General features: G+C 36.4%; 2 protein-coding genes and 3 pseudogenes across 2 annotated transcripts; 2 read left to right on the top strand and 3 right to left on the bottom strand.

Moving 5' to 3' along the window:
• The first annotated feature begins 67 nt into the window (after positions 1 to 67).
• Positions 68 to 2605, top strand: LOC120164780 (homogentisate phytyltransferase 1, chloroplastic-like). Its single transcript, XM_039174442.1, has 8 exons — positions 68 to 79; positions 153 to 227; positions 1277 to 1373; positions 1510 to 1610; positions 1730 to 1822; positions 1866 to 1961; positions 2101 to 2205; positions 2470 to 2605. Exons 1-8 carry the CDS (start codon positions 68 to 70, stop codon positions 2509 to 2511), a joined length of 621 nt encoding a protein of 206 aa, XP_039030373.1. The 3' UTR covers positions 2512 to 2605.
• Positions 2606 to 2702: 97 nt separating this feature from the next.
• On the bottom strand, positions 2703 to 3248 carry LOC120164779 (annotated as a pseudogene).
• An 883-nt stretch (positions 3249 to 4131) lies between these two features.
• LOC120164778 lies at positions 4132 to 9880 on the bottom strand (annotated as a pseudogene).
• Positions 9881 to 10323: 443 nt separating this feature from the next.
• Positions 10324 to 12998, bottom strand: LOC120164695 (annotated as a pseudogene).
• Positions 12999 to 18547: 5549 nt separating this feature from the next.
• On the top strand, positions 18548 to 18955 carry LOC120164777 (stigma-specific STIG1-like protein 1). Its single transcript, XM_039174441.1, has one exon. It carries the CDS (start codon positions 18548 to 18550, stop codon positions 18953 to 18955), a length of 408 nt encoding a protein of 135 aa, XP_039030372.1.
• Positions 18956 to 19125: the final 170 nt, after the last annotated feature.

Genomic DNA, 19125 nt, shown 5'->3' with positions numbered 1-19125 from the left:
TTAAATTTTAAAAAATTAAAAAATTAGGTAATAAAACGAACCAAAATTAATGATTTAAATACTAAACATGTTAACTTATGTATCATTTTTTAAGTACTCATTTGTAAATTAGTAGTTATAATGCTTATATCTGTTGTTTATTTTTTTTCCAGGCCGTGGGTGCTGCCCTTATGATGAATATTTATATTGTTGGTCTAAATCAGTTGTCTGAGATTGAGATCGACAAGGTAGCTTGATATGCACATACAATTGCAAGAAGTTCATGTATTTACATAAGAATGAAAGATTATGCACTTTTATCTTGCAGGGCTTTTCTTTCTCTATTATTTGAATCTCCTTTTGTCAATATTTGTTTGAATAAACTTGGTTGTAATTTAAATAATTAAATATAATAATTAAGATTTTCTTCATATTTTTTTAAAAAAAAATTCACAAAATTTTCATTGTTTCGTGTGACCAATATTCCATCTACATATAAAGAAATAACATCAAAATTGATTTCATCACCTTTGATATAGATTGTAGAGGGTAACTTCGTTGAGACTTCTTTTGAAATCCAGTTGTATTTAGTGTTTATTAATTCTGTTATACCAAGCTCTTCGAGCCTGTTTCAAGTCATACAATGCCTTATTGAGTATGTACACATCATTTTTATACCCTTTCACAGTAAAACCTTAAGGTTGTCCGACATAGATTTCTTCGTCCAAAAAACCATTAAAAAATCTCAAGTTGATAGGCTTTTTATCCCTTTTACGCAGCTACTGAAAATAACAACCTGATCATATCGAGTCTAGCAATAGGAGCAAAAGTATCACACAATTCCACCCTTTATTCTCCATAAAATGAACACATTGCTTATCAAAGCTTTTTTAATGTTTGGTTGAAAAATTCTAAAGGCTTTAGATACTGTATTGCAGCTAAAGAAGACCCTTGCTTCCTCCTTTTAGCTGATTTGTCCTTCTTAATTCGAGGAACACAAACAAAGCACAACCATCTAAATATTTGAGATTTTAAAAGAAGGTTTAAAATCATATCAGGTTTTAAACAGAGTCGTATTTACAACAGTTTTTGTCGGAAGCCTGCTGCGGAGGAAGACTACAGTGTGAGTTGAACTGTGAGTTTCCCATCAAATGGATACATGAAGCAAAAATTATATCATGCATCATTATTATATAAATACCATAGTAAGTTACAAAAAAACATTGATATGGCCTGGCTTAATGATATTTAACAGTAGTTTTCTTTAGATGATACTGTAAACTTCCTGTAATTTCAGCTGCCGCAATTGCGATGGAAAAGGTTTGCTTTGGTTGCAGCAATGTGCATCCTAGCTGTTCGAGCTGTGATCGTTCAACTTGCCTTTTATCTGCACACACACACACACACACTGACACGTATATATATATTTCATGGTCCAAAAAAAGGTGCCTCCCTGTTCACCTGCAGAAAATCATTTTGAAACGTTGATGTTTCTTCTTAAAAGTCTGATAGTGCTTGAAACGTTGATGTTTCAGACCCATGTATTAAGCAGAGCGGCTGTCTTTTCGAAGCCTCTAATTTTTGCTACTGCGTTCATGAGCTTCTTCTCAGTAGTTATAGCACTGTTTAAGGTAAATGTTGCTCACTATACTGATGAATTCCTTATCTTCTTATTGTTGTTTGATTTTAGTCCTACAACTTATTTAATAATTCATGAGTCTGTTCTATGTTTGTGATGGATATTGCGCAGAATATACCTGATATTGAAGGAGATAAAATATTCGGAATCAAATCTTACACAGTACGTCTCGGTCAAGAACGGATGAGTTCAAGCGCATCGAGAGTTCATAGGGCCTATATTTCACTTCTCGATTTTACTTCCGCAGGTGTTTTGGACCTGTATTTCACTTCTTGAAATGGCCTATGGTGTTTCTGTTTTGGTTGGAGCAACTTCTTCCTACACCTGGAGCAATGTCATTACTGTATGTATTCAAGATTACTCGTTGAATGTTTCGACATTTCTCCGTTTCTTTGTTTAAAGAAATATAGTGTTTACTGTCACTACATCTGTTATTTGAGCAAGGACTGATGTACAATCGTTTCTCCATGAAACGGAACTAGGTTTTGGGGCATTCCATCTTGGCTGCAGTTTTATGGATCCGTGTCAAATCCGTCGATTTGAAGAGCAAAGCTGCATTAACATCATGTTACAGTTTTATTTGGAAGGTAGTCTTTAATATTGCATTTGCATGACAAATATGGCTAACCCTGCTTGTCTGGGAAAAGTATAATCTTCATGTTAATGTTTCAGTTAAATCTTAAACACGAATACGACGTGAGTTAAACATATCGTGTTAATCATGTTTAAATGACCCCTTTCATATGTTTGTGTCCAACATTACCGAGTTCTTCGAGTTTGTGTTTGTCAAAATCAAAATGTTTGAGACTTTTGTTGTTCATCTTCAATAACTAATTGATTTCTCCTTGCAGCTCTTTTATGCAGAGTACCTTCTGATACCACTTATAAGGTGAGTGGTGGAGCATTTTATATAGCCCTAAAGGTGGCTTCCTCCGCAAGTAAATATCGAAAGATGTCAACGAAACGCGATAGTCGAAGATGTAAAAAAATTAATGATCCGAGAAAATTTGCAGAACTGTATGAATGTAGAGGGGAAGTTCATGAATAAAATAGACAAATGCTCATTACATGCCCCAGTGGAAAATTAATCAATTTGAAGCATGGAAATAAGAACATTCACATGTAACTCAAGACATGAAACATAACTTCCCAGTTCACTTAACAATGTTTCATCATCAACCATCATCTCAGAACTCCCTCCTGGTATAAGCTTTCCTTAGGTACGTCCACCGCTCCTGCTCAGCGGCCGGCTTCCGTTTTGCTTCTTTTAGGATCCCTTTTCGGTTTCCTAGTTTCCAGCTCATGGTTTATCAGCATTGTATTTCGGTGATCGTCATTAGTTGAATAACTTTTGGACTTGCCTACATAGTCATGGTTAACAGTCACTCGAAGCTTGTGTTTCAAGGCACAGCTCCAAGCGAAACCTTTCGGCTGATAACACCAATGCCATGTCGAGTTCGTACCTCACAATCTTCTCTCTTTCCTTATCAATGCATCACCCGGTCGACGCCGATATTTGTTTAGCGATGTCCGTTAGTCCGGGAACCAAGGAATTCGCGTATTTCGTCGTGAAACTCGCCTGCATTGTCTTCCTGTTTTCCGTAGGATAAACACGCCTTCGTCCCTTCATGTATCATTCCATCCCAAATAAATAATGACACCATTAACAACAACAACAACAACAACAATAATAAATTGATCAAAATATCTCAGAGAATTGTTTTATATTGCATTTAACTGTTGATTAGAATAAAAGCTTGAAGAACAACAACTGGTTTTGGACGCCGTACAGCTTAAGCATTTAGAGACCAATGACTACAATTTAGTGTATAATACTAAAATTAACAGCATAATTTGAGTTTACATATTGCACGGTTAATATTTCAACAAGGACTGCAATTTCAAATTTTGTAAAATATAAGAACTAAAATTGAAGAAATTAAAATGTAATAATTAAAGGGTAAATTACGCATTTAGTACCTAAACTATCAATTTTGGTCCATTGTAGCACCTAAACTTTCATTTTTTTCAAAACCATACCTAAAGTTTAGTTTTTGTTTCATTTAGTATCACGTCATTAAAAACTTTAATTTTTATTTCATTTTAGTATCCCGTTCAGAATTTAATGTTAAGTTTGGAAAAAAATTGAAAGTTTAGGTACTAAAACAAACCAAAATCGATAGTTTAGGTACTAAATGCGTTAAGTTTTTAACGGAAGGTACTAAAATAAAATGAAAACTAAAAGTTAGGTATGATTTTGAAACGATTGAAAGTTATATGCTAAAACAGACCAAAACTTATAGTATAGGTACTAAATGTGTAGTTTACCCATAAGTAAATCCGATATTTAAGTACGGTACATGGACTAATAGAATAATTTGACCAGTTTTTATTAGAAGTAAATTAAAATATGAATTCTAGTATAACTCGAAATGGAACAAAAATCTTCTAGTATAAGTCTTCTTCCACCTGCCGGTCTTGGAAACAAAAAGAAGCAAATGCAGGAAGCAGAACTAGAAGAGTTGAGCCACCATTTTGAGCTTGTTTTGCTTCCACTTTGGAAACTTATAGAATTCAGCCCTTTTCATTCCCAGATTCTCCATGAACTCCGCCGATGACATGTAAGCCTACAAGACAAGCAACGATCAGAAGAAGGATGTAATGAAAAAGCCAATACCATTGATCTTAGAAGCCATACCTCTCGCTTGGTCACATCTATATCAGTGACGGGATCTTCTGATGTTGTTTTAAGACGATCGTACGGGTATATCGGACCACCTTCCTGATCTTCTTCTCCATCTCCATTGTCAGCCTTACCTCCTTTTAATGCCAGGGATTCTATTCTGATGCTCCTGGAACTCTCCTTGGTGTTGGTCTCCGCTGTTGTTTTGGATGCTGCCGGTCTCGCATCATCATGAAAGAAAACGTACGTGGATTTTTGTTGGAAGATTGAGGATTGAATAATAAATTATTGATCTACATTCTACTCCGTGAGAGCTTCGGCATGGTGTATAGTATGATTAAAAAGGTTAAGTGATGAATGAAAAATCGATGTTCAAAGTGAACTACTTGCAAATGCGTACCGTACCTTTCACGGTTCTAGCCATGAGAGACTCTGCTATGGCTGCCAACTTCGTCCCTGAATCCAACTTCGTACCCGAATCCTGTGTTCCTGATTTCGGGTAGAGTTTTCGGACCACCGGGGGTGGTGTAGAAAGGTTCCTGTCTTTAGGATTCTCGAATGTAGCCGCAAGTTTATTGAAGGCCGGAGACCTGCCCCGAACACGAGGTCGATCGGGGCTGAACGACACGCTTCGAGAACACTGCAGTTTCTCCATCTTACCAGATGACCTTCCTCCTAATGATGCCGTTACTCTCCTCTTCGGTTTCTATGCACCCACATTTAAGTGTTCAAATAATTCGAAATGGTACAACAAAGTCTTACATCTGTTACTGGTGTGCTCCCATGTTTCATTATGTCAAGTTTCCTTTTGAAATGAGTTTCCATGCATCTGCAAGCAAATAAGAAACACTGAAACAACCATTGATCACATTTCATGCAGCAAGCAAAGGTACATACATTGGACTTTGTAGGGTCCCAGGTGAAAAAACGTGTGAAGAACGGCGGCTCGCTCCCTTCGATGACTATGTATATCGGAGTTTCACGAGATATTTTCTCGAATAGGAAATCATGCTCGAGAAATTTCTGTGCAACAACAGAGGGAAAGGTAAGAGCACACCAAGCACTAGGAACATGTAAATGCAATGGCACTAGCTTCTACCTGCAATGAAACCAGTTGGTCTTACCTCACCAATTGTTAAGGCCTGCAATTTATTCTTGGCATCAATTGCTAGTCCCACCCAGACAAAGATATTTGAATGACAATCTAGGATGAATATGTCTTCGGTCATCAGATCGTCCTGCATGAAGTTATATATCTCCGTTACCTGCAAGAGAACTTCGGCGGCTCAAATCGATGAAGCAGATAAAAACCAAGTATCTGAAAGTAGATACACACCTTCAGATCTCCTGCAGATTCGAGCGAAATCGTCAAGTAACCATGACAACGAAGCAAGATAAGGAAATAGAAAGTAAAGGTTTACGTTTCTCGAATAAAACCTTATAATCACCGGGGAGAGTAAGCAATACCTTTCGAGAATGTGCACGAGAACAAATGAGGATCACCTTCGGGTACGGTTGAGATCTTGTGGTTCGGGTGTTCAGTTTTTCCTCCTAGCAACTCCCAGAACTGATCAAACTCCAATCCCTCTTTTTGCGGCCTGGTTTGCAACTCCGGCTGGCGATATTTAAAAGGGTATCATGAGACCAACACAAAGGAAAAAAGAGACATTACCTTGAATGGAAACTTAACTAACTGTTTCTAAAGTGATACGCAACATGCAGTACATATAAATGCTCCATCCCGTTCTATCGAGCCAACATCGAGTTCTGATCACGAAGTTGCTTAAAAATACACATCAAACCTTTATGAGATCGAGCTGTCTCTCAACAATGTCCTGGTCATCCGGGGAAGTTAGGCTTCCAGCCCATGTAAAGACAGTGGAACCACTATGTAGTATGTAACAGTAGGAGGAGTTCAACGAGGATGCGACCTGAAGAAGAAAAGGAAAAGCATAAGTTCCATCTACATTGCTAAGGTGGATAATATATGCAAACCACAGACCGAAGCGATAGATCGAAGACATGAGAAAGGGCAGAATATGGGACATACTGCTTCAACTTGTATTGTCTGCATATTCTCGGGTCCAGAACCCTGAACTCGAAAAAGTGCAAGACCTTCTTCTGTGTATGTATCATCTGGGATTCCCTTCTCAGCAATGTAATTCTTGTATCCATCACTAAGACTAATAATTGAACCAGTCATTAGAGAAAGCCTCAATATAAAGTATGAGTACTCATCATTGAAGTAAATGTTACATATCGAAATTCCTCGAACCTTGAACACGATAAAGCTCTGGAAGATCAAGAAGAACAGAACAGGTTCACTTCCTTCGTGAAAGCAAGCCTAATGATCAGATAAGACAGCATGAGAATGAAAATAGAAAGGGATGGAAATGACGGCGTCAACAGAAGAACAACAATGTTGTAGATAAAAGAAAACTACTTGGGCAACCATGAACTTCATCGATTCAACTATTTTGCTTGCCAAAGAAACAGCAGAAGCTCTTTCATTCTGTCATAAAAAAAAGCCAATGAAGTAACTGCTAAAGTACAAGCATTCCGATAAGCATACGCATACAGTCAAACACAACGAATTTACATGGGGAAATTTAAAAGAAATTAAAGTCCAACATCCAGAACCAATGCCAGCAAGCAAGCTGAAACAGAATGGTGATCTCTAATGCAGTATTCTAACATTTCCAAAGCTATTTAGTGAAGATATTATGGCTAAAGAACGGTTAATCACCTCGACGCTATGCTTTCCAAACCATGTTCCTATAAGATGCTCTTCTTTTTCATCTCCGGAATAAGAATACTGAAAAATGTAACAGTCCCCGCTGTAAAATTTGGACTGAGTTTCTGCTGAAAGGAGAACCTTTTCCTGGCCATTCACACGCCAAACCTGTGTAGCCAAGTCAAATGCTGTCATCAGTGAACTGGCTTAAAATCGGGGCCGATATTCTGCATAAAATATGTCCATAGCATGGAGAGAAGTGCTTCACCTCAACTCAATCCAATCAGACAGCATATGATATATATATAAACACATGCAAATTTAATTGTCCTCAAACCATATACCCTTTAACATTAGTTAGATTTCAAGTTCAATTCCATTAATATACCTGCAAATTTCCTGTGCAATCAATTTGTTCTTGTGGATCTTCTTCCTCCACGGGAGCAGCTTTTAGAAGACCCTTGGCATCCATCCCCTGGCGTCGTAAAAGAGCTACAAAAACCATTGATGATATGTTAATGACACATCTTCAAGTGATTACCTGCTAGTAAAAATGGTGAAAAATCTCAAGTAAAATTCATACTGCAAACGCCAAACAGAGCTACATTGAAAAGATGATTTCAATTTCTAACCAGCAACTTTGCCTCTACCCTCCTCGGTAACAGTAGCATTGGTGGTATGGGGCCAGCACTCGAACTTGGACCGAAATATAACAGTCTCGAATCCCTCGATCACAAGGATTAAGCGTGATTTCGATCGATTAGAACCTTGAATCAACTCCTATTTAGTTGCATGAGCAATTTAAAAGAGGTGAATTGAGAAATTCAAGTAGAAGTTTGGTCTAAACCGCATCAGAAACAACTTGCTATTACCTCGTCCTCTTTACTTGCAGTCTTCCTTTCATCAAGAGAAGTATTTCTTCCCCATCCATACATAGAATTCTAATCCACAATCCAAAATATAGCATTTATCATTGGCTAACAACTCCCTCGTCAAGGAATCAGCCTCAACGGGCTCTGCCTTACCCTTCTCAATACTTGACAATCAAACATAATCGAATGAGAACTTTCTTCGATTTACAAACCATATAGTTTCAAACACACACACACTGTATTTTACCTTAGCAGCTTCTTGGTTGGATGAGGATCGGAAATCTTGTCCTCGTCACGATCTTTCTTCCTAAGAAGTGGAGCATAGCCACCAAATAATGCCCAAAATTCTCCACTGGCAGCATCAGCCATCAACTTTCCATCCTCTGCATGGAGTAATTAGATTGAAACCATTATTCTAAAACAGTTAACCACTTCTCACCTCATTCATATTATCCTTGATCAGTTAGTTTACTTACCAATGGAAGCTATTTCACATTTCCCATCATGGTAATTATCTCTAATGTATTGTGCAACTTCAAGTGCTTTTGCTCTCTCTTGAATGGATGTATTGGAACCATTGAACTGAAAGATTTTGGGCTTAGTATCCAATATAAAGATGTTATCATGGTTGAGTGTGGATCGAGCGAAAGGAACCTGACACGAAACACATCAATAACTTTGATTCAATCGCATCCTCGAAAGATTATCAGTCCTTAAAAGATCAATGAGGTCTAAGGACTTGCCTCTTTTATATGAACAATATGTTTCCCTCTGCAAAGGAGCAAACGTGTCCTGTATTCACTTTCCTCAACGTCCTTGAATCCAGATGCAAAACTCCACCTTCCCGGGACATGATGCACAGCTTGAAAAGGGAAAGAAACTTGTCGGTTTCATTTCCCTGTACTTCACGATATTGAACCACACGTCCTCCGAGAGCAGCATCGAGTTCAAGAGTTTTGGATGAGGCAACACCTGCTTCATCCTATGTTAAAAGACTAGTGGTCATAAAATCGATCTAAAAATGCCAAGAGTTGTACAAGAAATAAACATTTGTGACAAGAGGTTTACCTGGGATGTATATTTACCGAGTCAGTAGTGGATTTCATGGCGTAAGGAGCCACTTTTCGAGGCGAACGTCTGCGCCAACAAATAGTAAAATTACAGATAATAATGCATCTTGGACCCTAAAACCATTAGCATAATCAAAGTTATATATATCAGGACACATTCTTTAATAAGACTCTCTAGCAAACCCTTTTTCTACATTAACATGGCCTGTTAGCACTTGCAAGAAAAATCCAAGTGCTTCAATTTTTACCATCTCATGCCAAATTTTGGAACCAAAAGAAAGGTGTAACATCTGTAGATACTCGTCTCCCGGAAATACAATTCCGTGCAGGACACTATTCACCAAGGAGTGATCCTTCACGAAATTGTATTTCATGGCACTACTATTGCCAAAACCGTAATGAGTATCAACGACAAGGCAACAAGCCAATTCGATACTTGCCTTCATAACAATATAGGAGTCTCCGGTGAAAAATTTTCCATAGGATGAAGCTGGAAGAGAAACAGGGCTAGACTTTTCGATGCGCCAGATTTCGAGTCCACTGCATAATGTGTCAAGGAGAACAATTCATTCAAAAACCAGACATACCCCAACATTAAAAACAACAGTACTTGTGATTCTTTCTCATGTTCTCTAAATTTTGTCACCCTGCACTCAATGTACAACCAAAGTTTTGCTGAAATTCAATGATTTCGATACATGAAATGCTACGAGTTCGTAAAGGATACGCTTTCTGGCCAGCTCCTTGGAAAGCTGGATCTACATTTCTCATGGAAACCGCCAGACTCGTTGGAAAGAAGAAAGCAACACACTCCTACACAATGTTCAAGGTAATTAATTCCTATTGAAAAAGGTAATCAAATTTGTAGTATCAGAATCAAACAAGGAGATGGACAGAATCCATATTACCTCTGTTTATGTGTCTTAAATTGCATTACAGATTCAATTTTTTGTTGATGGTGATCTTGTTTTGTAAGAACATGAGTGCTCCTTTTTGTTTTTTTTTAATTAAATATTTTTTTAATATTTTATTTGATTACAAGTTAATGAAGAGATAAAAAAAATACTAATTTAGGAAAAACATTGAGAGGGAATGGCCCGAGAAAGGCGAGTTTCATGTGGAAATTAAGGTGTGGCTTGATGCTAGGCCCTTGTGTTTCTCCTTGTATATAATTGTTGAAATAAAAAAGTCCGAATCGTAGTATTTGTACGGTTTTTATTAAATATAATTTAAGTAAAATTATGATAAATATATATATATATTTTGAAAGAATATGATAAATATATTTGATTTAGTAATATTGCACCAAAAAATAATGTTGTAAGGCATATTTGTTAACCGTTCTAACTGCATTTACATTACTTGAAAACTGCTTACAATCTTTTGGCATCAGTACTTAAAGTTTGTTGCAGCTTGGCTACGAGTTCCGCATAGCCATCCGCTGAACCGATCGCAAACTCGCTCAGTGAACTCATTGCGACACACATTCCGGCACAGAGTACCCTTACGGAAACGTCACTCTGTTTCTCTGGCGTCATCACCTCTTCCTCTTCATCAATGTTTACCAACTCCATGTTTTCCCCGGATACAAACCTTTTCGACCCGACTCGAGATTCTTCTCGTAGTTGTTGTGCATAGAGTGACCCCATTCCTGCTGTGAATAAATCTATACCGTTGAGGACTTTCAGCTCTCGAGTAGCATCGAGGAACCTTGACCATTGTATGCAAAGTCCGAATATTGCAAGTGTCCCACTGGACCGGCGAGGGGAAAATGGCAACTTGGATGTATCAGGGTCTGACCTCAAGCAGCGGAGGAGCCAGCCGCTTAGAGCCTGCAAGTAGGACCGCTGAGAAGCAATCCATGACTCGAAACAGGCTCTCCAATTCCTTAGCTCAGCTTCAAGATTTGCAGCAGCCGAAAGAGAAGACTGCCTTTTCGCTTCCATCTTCGAAGGGGCTCCTGCTAGTAAAAGCTTAGCCTCGTCCAAGGTTCGCTTTTGCGCCTGGTGACACTCTGCCATCACTTTCCACATCCTGGCTAACCTGTAGTTTTCAAAATTGAAATTTTAGTTTGCACATGATAGGGGTGCATTTGAGCGTACTTACATTGAAACTGACATACCCTTGAACCAATTCCACAAGTTGTGGTTGCAACTCCTCATCCCTTAGAGTTTCGATTCTATTTGAAATAGCTTCAACTGATTGTATTGAAACCTTCATCTGGGTATCCAGATCTCTAATGGCTGCCCTCGTTTTATCTACTGCATTCGGGTCGTCTCCCTTCACATCTTGGTTCCTCAGCTGCCTGTTTTTCTTCTCATAAGAAATTCGAGCCTTTTCTCCGGACTGCTCGGAAAGATAAGCAATCAGTTTCCTCTATTAAGTAGTAGAATTAGAAACATTCATAATTCTCTCTGCCACTATTTATATATATAAATGATTCGTTAAATGTATACCTTGACTTCCTCATAAAGTTTCTTTTCCCAGACATACAATCTATCCAATGTTGATTGGTGGCTACCATGAAACATGCAGGTTTCTTCTGAGAAGGAGCTGCTGCTTTCATAACCTGTCTCTCTGGAACTTGAAGAATTGATTAAGAATCTTGATGAGGACGAGCGTGATGAAGCAGACCGCAATAAAGCTACCGGATTCAGCATTTTCACGGCTGCAGCAACGGTGAACCTTTGAGTTCAATATGCTGAAACAATAAAAGGCCATAAAAACTTCCAACTAAAACAATGGACAGCCAAAGTTTGAGGTTCAACCTGGAAGCTCATTTGAGGTTGATGAGTACTGAGCTCTACTAGCCTCTAACATTACTGACACTTCACTCGCTGCATCACAAGCCGCTGTGAATTGAGCCTCGAGATCATTGATGACTTCCGCCATGCTCATTGGCCTTCGGTTTACATAAACTGTAAAACCCGGTGTTTCTTCTTTAGCTTCACTACCTCTGACTGCAATTTTTTTGTTACTGACTTCGACTTGTCCGGAAGCTTGTGATCGTACTACTTCTACGCTCACTTTCCTTTGTGGCTGTATATCTTTTGCATCATGCTCATCTTCAACTCCACTATCTATTCCCTCCTCATCCTCATCGACATCTTCAACGGTAACTTCTTCTCTAGTATAGTTTGTATGCATTTTAGATTTCTCTTCTGCCAATTTCACCTTACTCTCATGTTCTTCTTGTTCGGTTTCATCTTCTTCTAGATCAGGAATTCCTTCTTCCTCCCTTACCTGCCTTAGTCCTCTGACATCATCGTCCATCACTGCCTGATCGAGACTTCTTCGATTAGGATAACTGTAGTAATCCAACGACGAAAATGGATTCCAAAAAAAGTCCCATTGTGATGTTTGAGGTGAATGGGGAGGTATATTGGGTCTATTGTTGGGAGAATAAGAAAAGAATGAGGAACTCATAGTCGAGGGTTGCATTGTGAAAATACCATCCATGTTATAATGGTGCACCGGAGAGTAAGCTTGGATTCGGACTGTTTCCGGTGATTGAGGTCTCTCCTCAACCGCAACTGCAGGGTGACCACCTGATCTCATGTAACTTACTTTCAATGTAGACTTGGGATTAGATTTAATTGTTGCCGGCGAGAAGGATGAGGGCGGAAGTGATATGAATTCAGCACTTCCTTTCTTAAGAGGGGCGTAAAAGGCAGGGTTATAAACGAATCTAATAAGAACTCGCGGCCCTCATCTCCTTCGACATAGAATCGTAAAGCCGCCGAAACTCTTCTCAAGGATTGAATGTAGGCTATATGCCCAGAGGCAAATCTAGTTCGTTGCTCTACTGCCTGCTTAATGAAATTCTTCCTATCTTTACAAAGTTGAACCGACTCTTCATCATCAAGTTTTGATGTAGAACATCCCATGATCCACTTCTTTACTTACCGGTTGCAACTTGAACGAAAGGCGATATACAATGTGTTCCGAGTGTTTCCAATCAGATTCAAATGTATTCTCCTCTGGCAGTTGAGCAAAACAATCAATCGAGTTCAGCAACTTGAACCAATATGAATGTTAACATGACCCCAGATTCTTTAGCTAAATATACAAGGAAACAACTCGAGAAAGCTAATTGTTGTTATCCTTTCCTTGAATTTCAAGTATGAGAACATCTCAAACTTCTATACCATAACAAAGAAATGGAACATCCTCCTAAGCTAAACTCTCTCAAATCCAAAAACAATAATTGAGGAAAATTCTGGAAACGGCAAATGCTAGTGTGTGTAATAAAATATAATCTAAATATCAATAAAATTGAAAAGGAAAGTGATAATAACATAGAAGAAAAATGCATAGGATCCTGAATGAATGAAGATGAAAGACAAAGCAAAAGAATGAAGGTTTAGAAGAGTACAAAAGGAACTAATCAAATGTTTCGATTCTCAATGACTAACTTCTACCTCTAATTTCAAAACAAACTTGCAACATGAACTTTTAAGATCGGATCAAGAGTAATTCAGATCACAGAACTCCAACAGTAATATCATAAGTGAAATCCTAAATGAGCTGTTCATTAGAAAAGTAATCATCTCTTATTCAAGAAGGAAGAGCAAAAGAAACTAAGAATCTAACATCGAAACAAAAAGGAACTCATTTAAAAAAAGAAACGCGGTCAGCGCCGACTGCACACACACGCGAAAATGCAGCAAAACAAACAGCGAAAATCTAAATCCAAAAACAAACAGAAAAGAGCTTCGCCATTTCATTGCTAAACGAAGACGAAGAGTGCTCTAATTATTAAATAAAATAAAGGGGGGAAAACTCTGTCATTTACCTGGGAAGAAATGTAGGCGGGAGTTGTTTTGCTTTGCTTGGGCTTTGACCGGAGGGAGAAGAGAGAGAGAGAGAGACGTTGTGAAAAGCAACGGTCAAAAAGCCTAAAGCCTAGTGAAGAAGGAAAAAATGGGAAAACAAAAAATAAAAGTAATTAAAGTGAGATAAAGGCAGGGGACAACGAATATGAACCTGCCAAATCTTTTACCCTTCATACTTCACTTTATTTCAGAACTGCCACTCCAGCCCTTTTTCGTGAACCAGTACCATTACATATAGTTTTTAGCATTTAATATTTATTTATCTATTTTTATAGCATTATATATATTTTAAAATAATTTGAATTTTCGTATAATTATTATTGCATTTTTTCCATAATATAATTCTAGTGAAATCATGCCACTTGCATTTTAAGCGGTTACAAATAGGAGAAGAAATTATTGTAATCGCATGCATCACTAATGGTCACCAAATAAAAGAGGAATGAAACTAAAAAATAAACATTATTTTTATCTTTAACTTTGGTTTATATATATTCATGCATTGATAGTTAGGGATAGATCGAAAGTGTGCGATAAATTTTCAATTTTCTTATATTTTAAACTTTTTTTTTACTTTCTATTAATTATTTAACTTCGTGTTTTTAAAATTTTATAATTTGCACTTCCTACAATTTTTTTATATAACTTTTTAAGTTTGTACCCCCTAACATAAATTTTTACGCCCGTTCCTGTTGATAGTTACTCTCCCTTTTCTTTAATTTGAGTTTGTGTCGTTTTTATAAATTAAATCAATTTTTCTTCTTTGATTTTGTTTAGTCAACGAAAGTACCGATTTTGATGCTAATTGTCGACCGTCGGTTATCTTTTCTCTTTTTTAAATTTTTTAATAAGAATAAATTTGCCTTTGTGCCATGTTTGTATCTGTATTTGTGACACGTTTATCTCTTCGTTGTGGTAAGTTTTTTATTTTTTTCTCAGTCGTTTGGTCGTTCTTTTATTTATGTTTTCTCATGGTTGGATTTGATGATGTTACGACTGATTAAGATGTCGCTCATTTGAAATCTTGTTGATCTTCTCTGTTATGGACCTTTAGATTGAATTTGGATGTGTGATTTTACGTTCGTTGATAGCTTCTCACTATGTTTGGATATGATTTGTGGTTCCTGATGGTTTCTCAATAGTTTAATTTTATTTTGTGGTTTGTTTCCCGATATAATCAGGTTTGTTCGTATCTATTTTTGTTCGAGTATTTTGGTTGGGTTTTTAACCTTCTAGATGTATAGATCTTATACGGTCGAAAGTAACTAGTTTTAATGTTATACGAAAATGTTCAATTTATGTATTTAGTTTACAATGATAAATGTAAACTTTTATTGTAATTTTAGATATTTTCACTTTTTAATAATAGGTTTTTATTCAAATATATATATATATATATATATATATATATATATATATATATATATATATTCATTCATTGAGAGTGAATTTTTTTCCACAATTGAGTTTTAACGTTATCGTATATGTTTATGAATTTAGGTTTAAAAGTTTAGGATTTAAATTTAAAGTTTAAAATTTAAGTTTATAATTTAAAATATAAGGTTAAAATTTCTACATAAAATACATAACAATATTAGAATTTTGATAGTGAAAAATCACTGTAAGTGCATGAGATAAAATCTTTTATAATTTCTCACTTGAAATTCTCGTAGTTATGATTGAGAATATCAATTTTCGTTTCCTTCACTTCATTGGTTCTTTCATGAGTGACTTGGAGCTTATCCCAAATTCCTTGGCATTTAAATAAGAGGAGATTATTCTATATTCATCCGGGCCTAATGTACAAAACAAAATGTGCATGGCGTTAGCATTGAGTTGGAACTCTTTCTTCTCTCTTTCACTCTATTATGCAATAGCCCTAGTTGGAGTAGAGTGACCCGTCAAGATAGAGCTTCAAGCATCTAGATCGGTTGCTTGAATGAAGAGCATCATCTTATTCTTCCAATAAGTATAATTTGCTCTATTGAAATAGGGTGATTTGTTAACCGGTTGAGAATCTTCGTTGTAGTAAGAGTTAGAGGTTGAAGCTATCTTTATCGATTAATTGAAAAAGTTGATAGAGCTATTCTATGATCTTCACAAGGTTGTTAAATTGTCGATTGTGGCATACTCTGATACCAATTGTTAGGTTCGATGAAACTCATTCGATCAATCAAAATATGCCAAGAGGTGTAAATAGGCTTTTTGAGATTTAGAGAGTAAGGGGTATAAAGATAGGAAAACTTGCACAATTATTTATAGCGGTTCAACTTCCTCAATGAAGTCTATATCCACTACCTAAGCTACTCACTTAGGATTTTTCAACAAATCCACTCATTTGTTCTTTCTTTTTCAATGACAAAGAGATAACCTTTACAAACTCCCTAATTTTTCAAAAGGCTTAACTAGAACCAAAACCCCTTTACAAATAAAAAAGAATTGTAAAGAAGAAAACCTATAAAAATGAAGGTATTTACAAATCAAAGCTCACAAAAATACAAATACTTACAAAAGAAAGAAAATAAATAATGAAAAGATTTTCTCATGTGTTTGATTACTTGGATAGGTGTTGGCAACCTTCTCCAAGTGTCTTGAACTTGTTTTTATATGTTGGAATGAGTTACTAACCGTTTCTATATTGGAGATGTTTTGGAGCAGTTAGGGATCAAAATAGTCGTTACCTGCAACTTTTAAGGCACAAGGGATCGATCTTTTTACTAAAGGGATTGATTATTTTTTTCAAATATTTCGACCGTTATACTAAAGGGATCGATCCTTTTGTCAATGGATCGATCCCAAACTCACTGTTATCCAGGGGATCAATCTTTTAGTCAAAAGATCGATCCCTTTAACCAAAGGATCGATCCTTTTGCTAAGGGATCGATCCTTTTGCTAAAGGCTCGATCCTTTGAGCCAGAGAAGCTTGGAAACATGATTTTAAAACACGAAACTGATCGAGTATGTTTTGAAAAGGTTCGACTAAGTTTGAAAAATGTTTAAAAACATATTTTTAACTTTTATTTGGACTTTAAATTATTTTTAAAGACTTCAAATAAATTAAATTTAATCCAAAAATATTTTTTTTACTTATTTAATATATCAAAATATAAGTTATACATAAGAACAAATAACTTTAATCATTATAATTAAGACATTAATTAATATATATTATTATTATTATCATTCCAAGACAAAATCATATTATTAGCACTTGTCCGATTAGAATTTGAAGACAGCTCTTATAGTCGATTGTCAAAGGTGGTTACCGTGACAGGGGGTATTTTGGTTAATCGAGCGGGAATTTGTGCAAAGCTGTCGGGAATCTTGGATTTCGGGAAAAAGTGGAAAAGAAAGTCGGCTCTAAAGCAAAGCGAAAACACCACCGTAGGTCCCACTGATTACGGAAAGACTCGGGACGGGAATGGAATTGATGCTTCCTCCGTTACGGTTTTCTCAAATATCGCCCACCATTTTATTAATAATTTATCAACATTGCCATTGATCGTTAATCACAATACCTATTAATAATTTTGATTTGTTTTAATACTTAAATTTTTATTTTTTTTAAATTTAACGTTATATTTTTAATAGAATAACTAAAAAACAAAATTAAACATCAAGCATGATTTGAAAAATTAAAAGTTTAAGTGTTAAAACGTATTAAACTGATAATTTAAATATTAAATATATATACTTTACCTTTTATTTATTTATAGTTAGTGAGTAAGATTTAATTATTTTCGATGATAGTCTCTAAGCTGAAATAAAAACTAAATATTAATATGAATTTGAAAAAAATTAAAAGTTAAGGTACTAAAATGGGTTTGAGTATTTTCATTTACTGGAGTTTGAACAACTTTGTCTATAGAGTATGTATAGGTTGTCACTAGAATAAAAAAATTGAACAAATAAATAATATCTTGTTATTTTAAAATATTATTAAAAAAATTACAGCACATACAAGTTGAAGCCCAAGAATAAAATGGGCCAACAAAAGCCCATCAATCAAAGCCTAAAAAAACATTAAACACGAGGTGGGCGGCAGAGTGAGGTAAAATAGTAGTATATGAACCAATGGCCGAAAACGTTCTACATCTTACTTCGAATTTAGAAATAGGGATGGAAACGAGTCGGGTTAGAGTCGGGTTAGCGTCGGGTTTTTGGTCAATTTGTTCCGATTCCGAATTCGATTCAATTCAAAAATTTGATATTCTTCATCCGATTCAACCTAATCCGAATTTTTAGAGTAGAAATCTGATCCGACTCAATTTGGTATAAAAGGAGGACTTAAGTAAAAGAAATAATTTTTAAAAAATTACACTTTTATCAGCAGGCCGGGTTGGATTAGAATTTTTTTATCCTCAACTCGAACCAGACCTTACCCCTTAAAAATTTTGATCTGACCTGACCCAAATCTATTTTTTTAAGTCTGACTCTATTGAATCGGTTTGGATCGAAACCCGTAAAATTCGGACCGAATCAACATCCCTGCTTAGAAATGTAGACATGCACAATCGTAGGGATCTTTCCTTCACACCCAATCAATTAATTTTCTTTTAGAGATATGCACTGATTCTGTAACACAATGAAATGAATTTAGACCACACCAACATAAAGCAAAACTTGCACATTCAATTTCCCAATGTCAACTGTTTTCCTCGGAATTTGTCTATAAAATCCTCACATCATCTTCCAAAACATTCACAGCTCAATTCACTGAAAAGTAAAAATAGCCATGAAGTCGCTAACCATCCTCTTTGCAATCTCGGCGGCGGTTGCCATTTTGGCCGCAACAATTCGGGCCGACTTCGACGAAGAACCCCATGTTCGAACCAACCAAGCTCCGTTGCGTCGATTCCTGGCTTGGCGGTACCCGAAACACGGCATGACGTGCGACAGGTTTCCGCGTATTTGTCGTCGAGAGAAGGGGAGTCCGGGGCCGGATTGTTGCAGGAAGAAATGTGTTAACGTGAAGAAAGATCGGTTCAACTGTGGGATGTGCGGTTATAAGTGCAAGTACGGTGAAATATGCTGCAGAGGGCAATGCGTGAATGCTTCGTTTGATAAAAGAAACTGCGGTGGGTGCAATAACAAATGCAAAAGGGGCGAATTATGCGTTTATGGGATGTGCAATTATGCTTGACTGCTCTGTATTAATCCATTGTATACTACTGGACCTGACCGAGTTAATCTGGTCCGTTAATATAGTTTATGAAATCAAGTAATTAATTCCAATAATTTAAAATTTATTAATTATAATTATATAACTATAATATGTTAAAATAATTATCGTAATTTATGAATACTGTTGAA

Source organism: Hibiscus syriacus, unplaced genomic scaffold (assembly GCF_006381635.1).
Source record: "Hibiscus syriacus cultivar Baekdansim isolate YM2019G1 unplaced genomic scaffold, ASM638163v2 tig00111542_pilon, whole genome shotgun sequence".
In the NCBI taxonomy this organism is placed as follows: domain Eukaryota; kingdom Viridiplantae; phylum Streptophyta; class Magnoliopsida; order Malvales; family Malvaceae; genus Hibiscus; species Hibiscus syriacus.
This window is presented reverse-complemented; position numbering and strand designations above follow the sequence as displayed.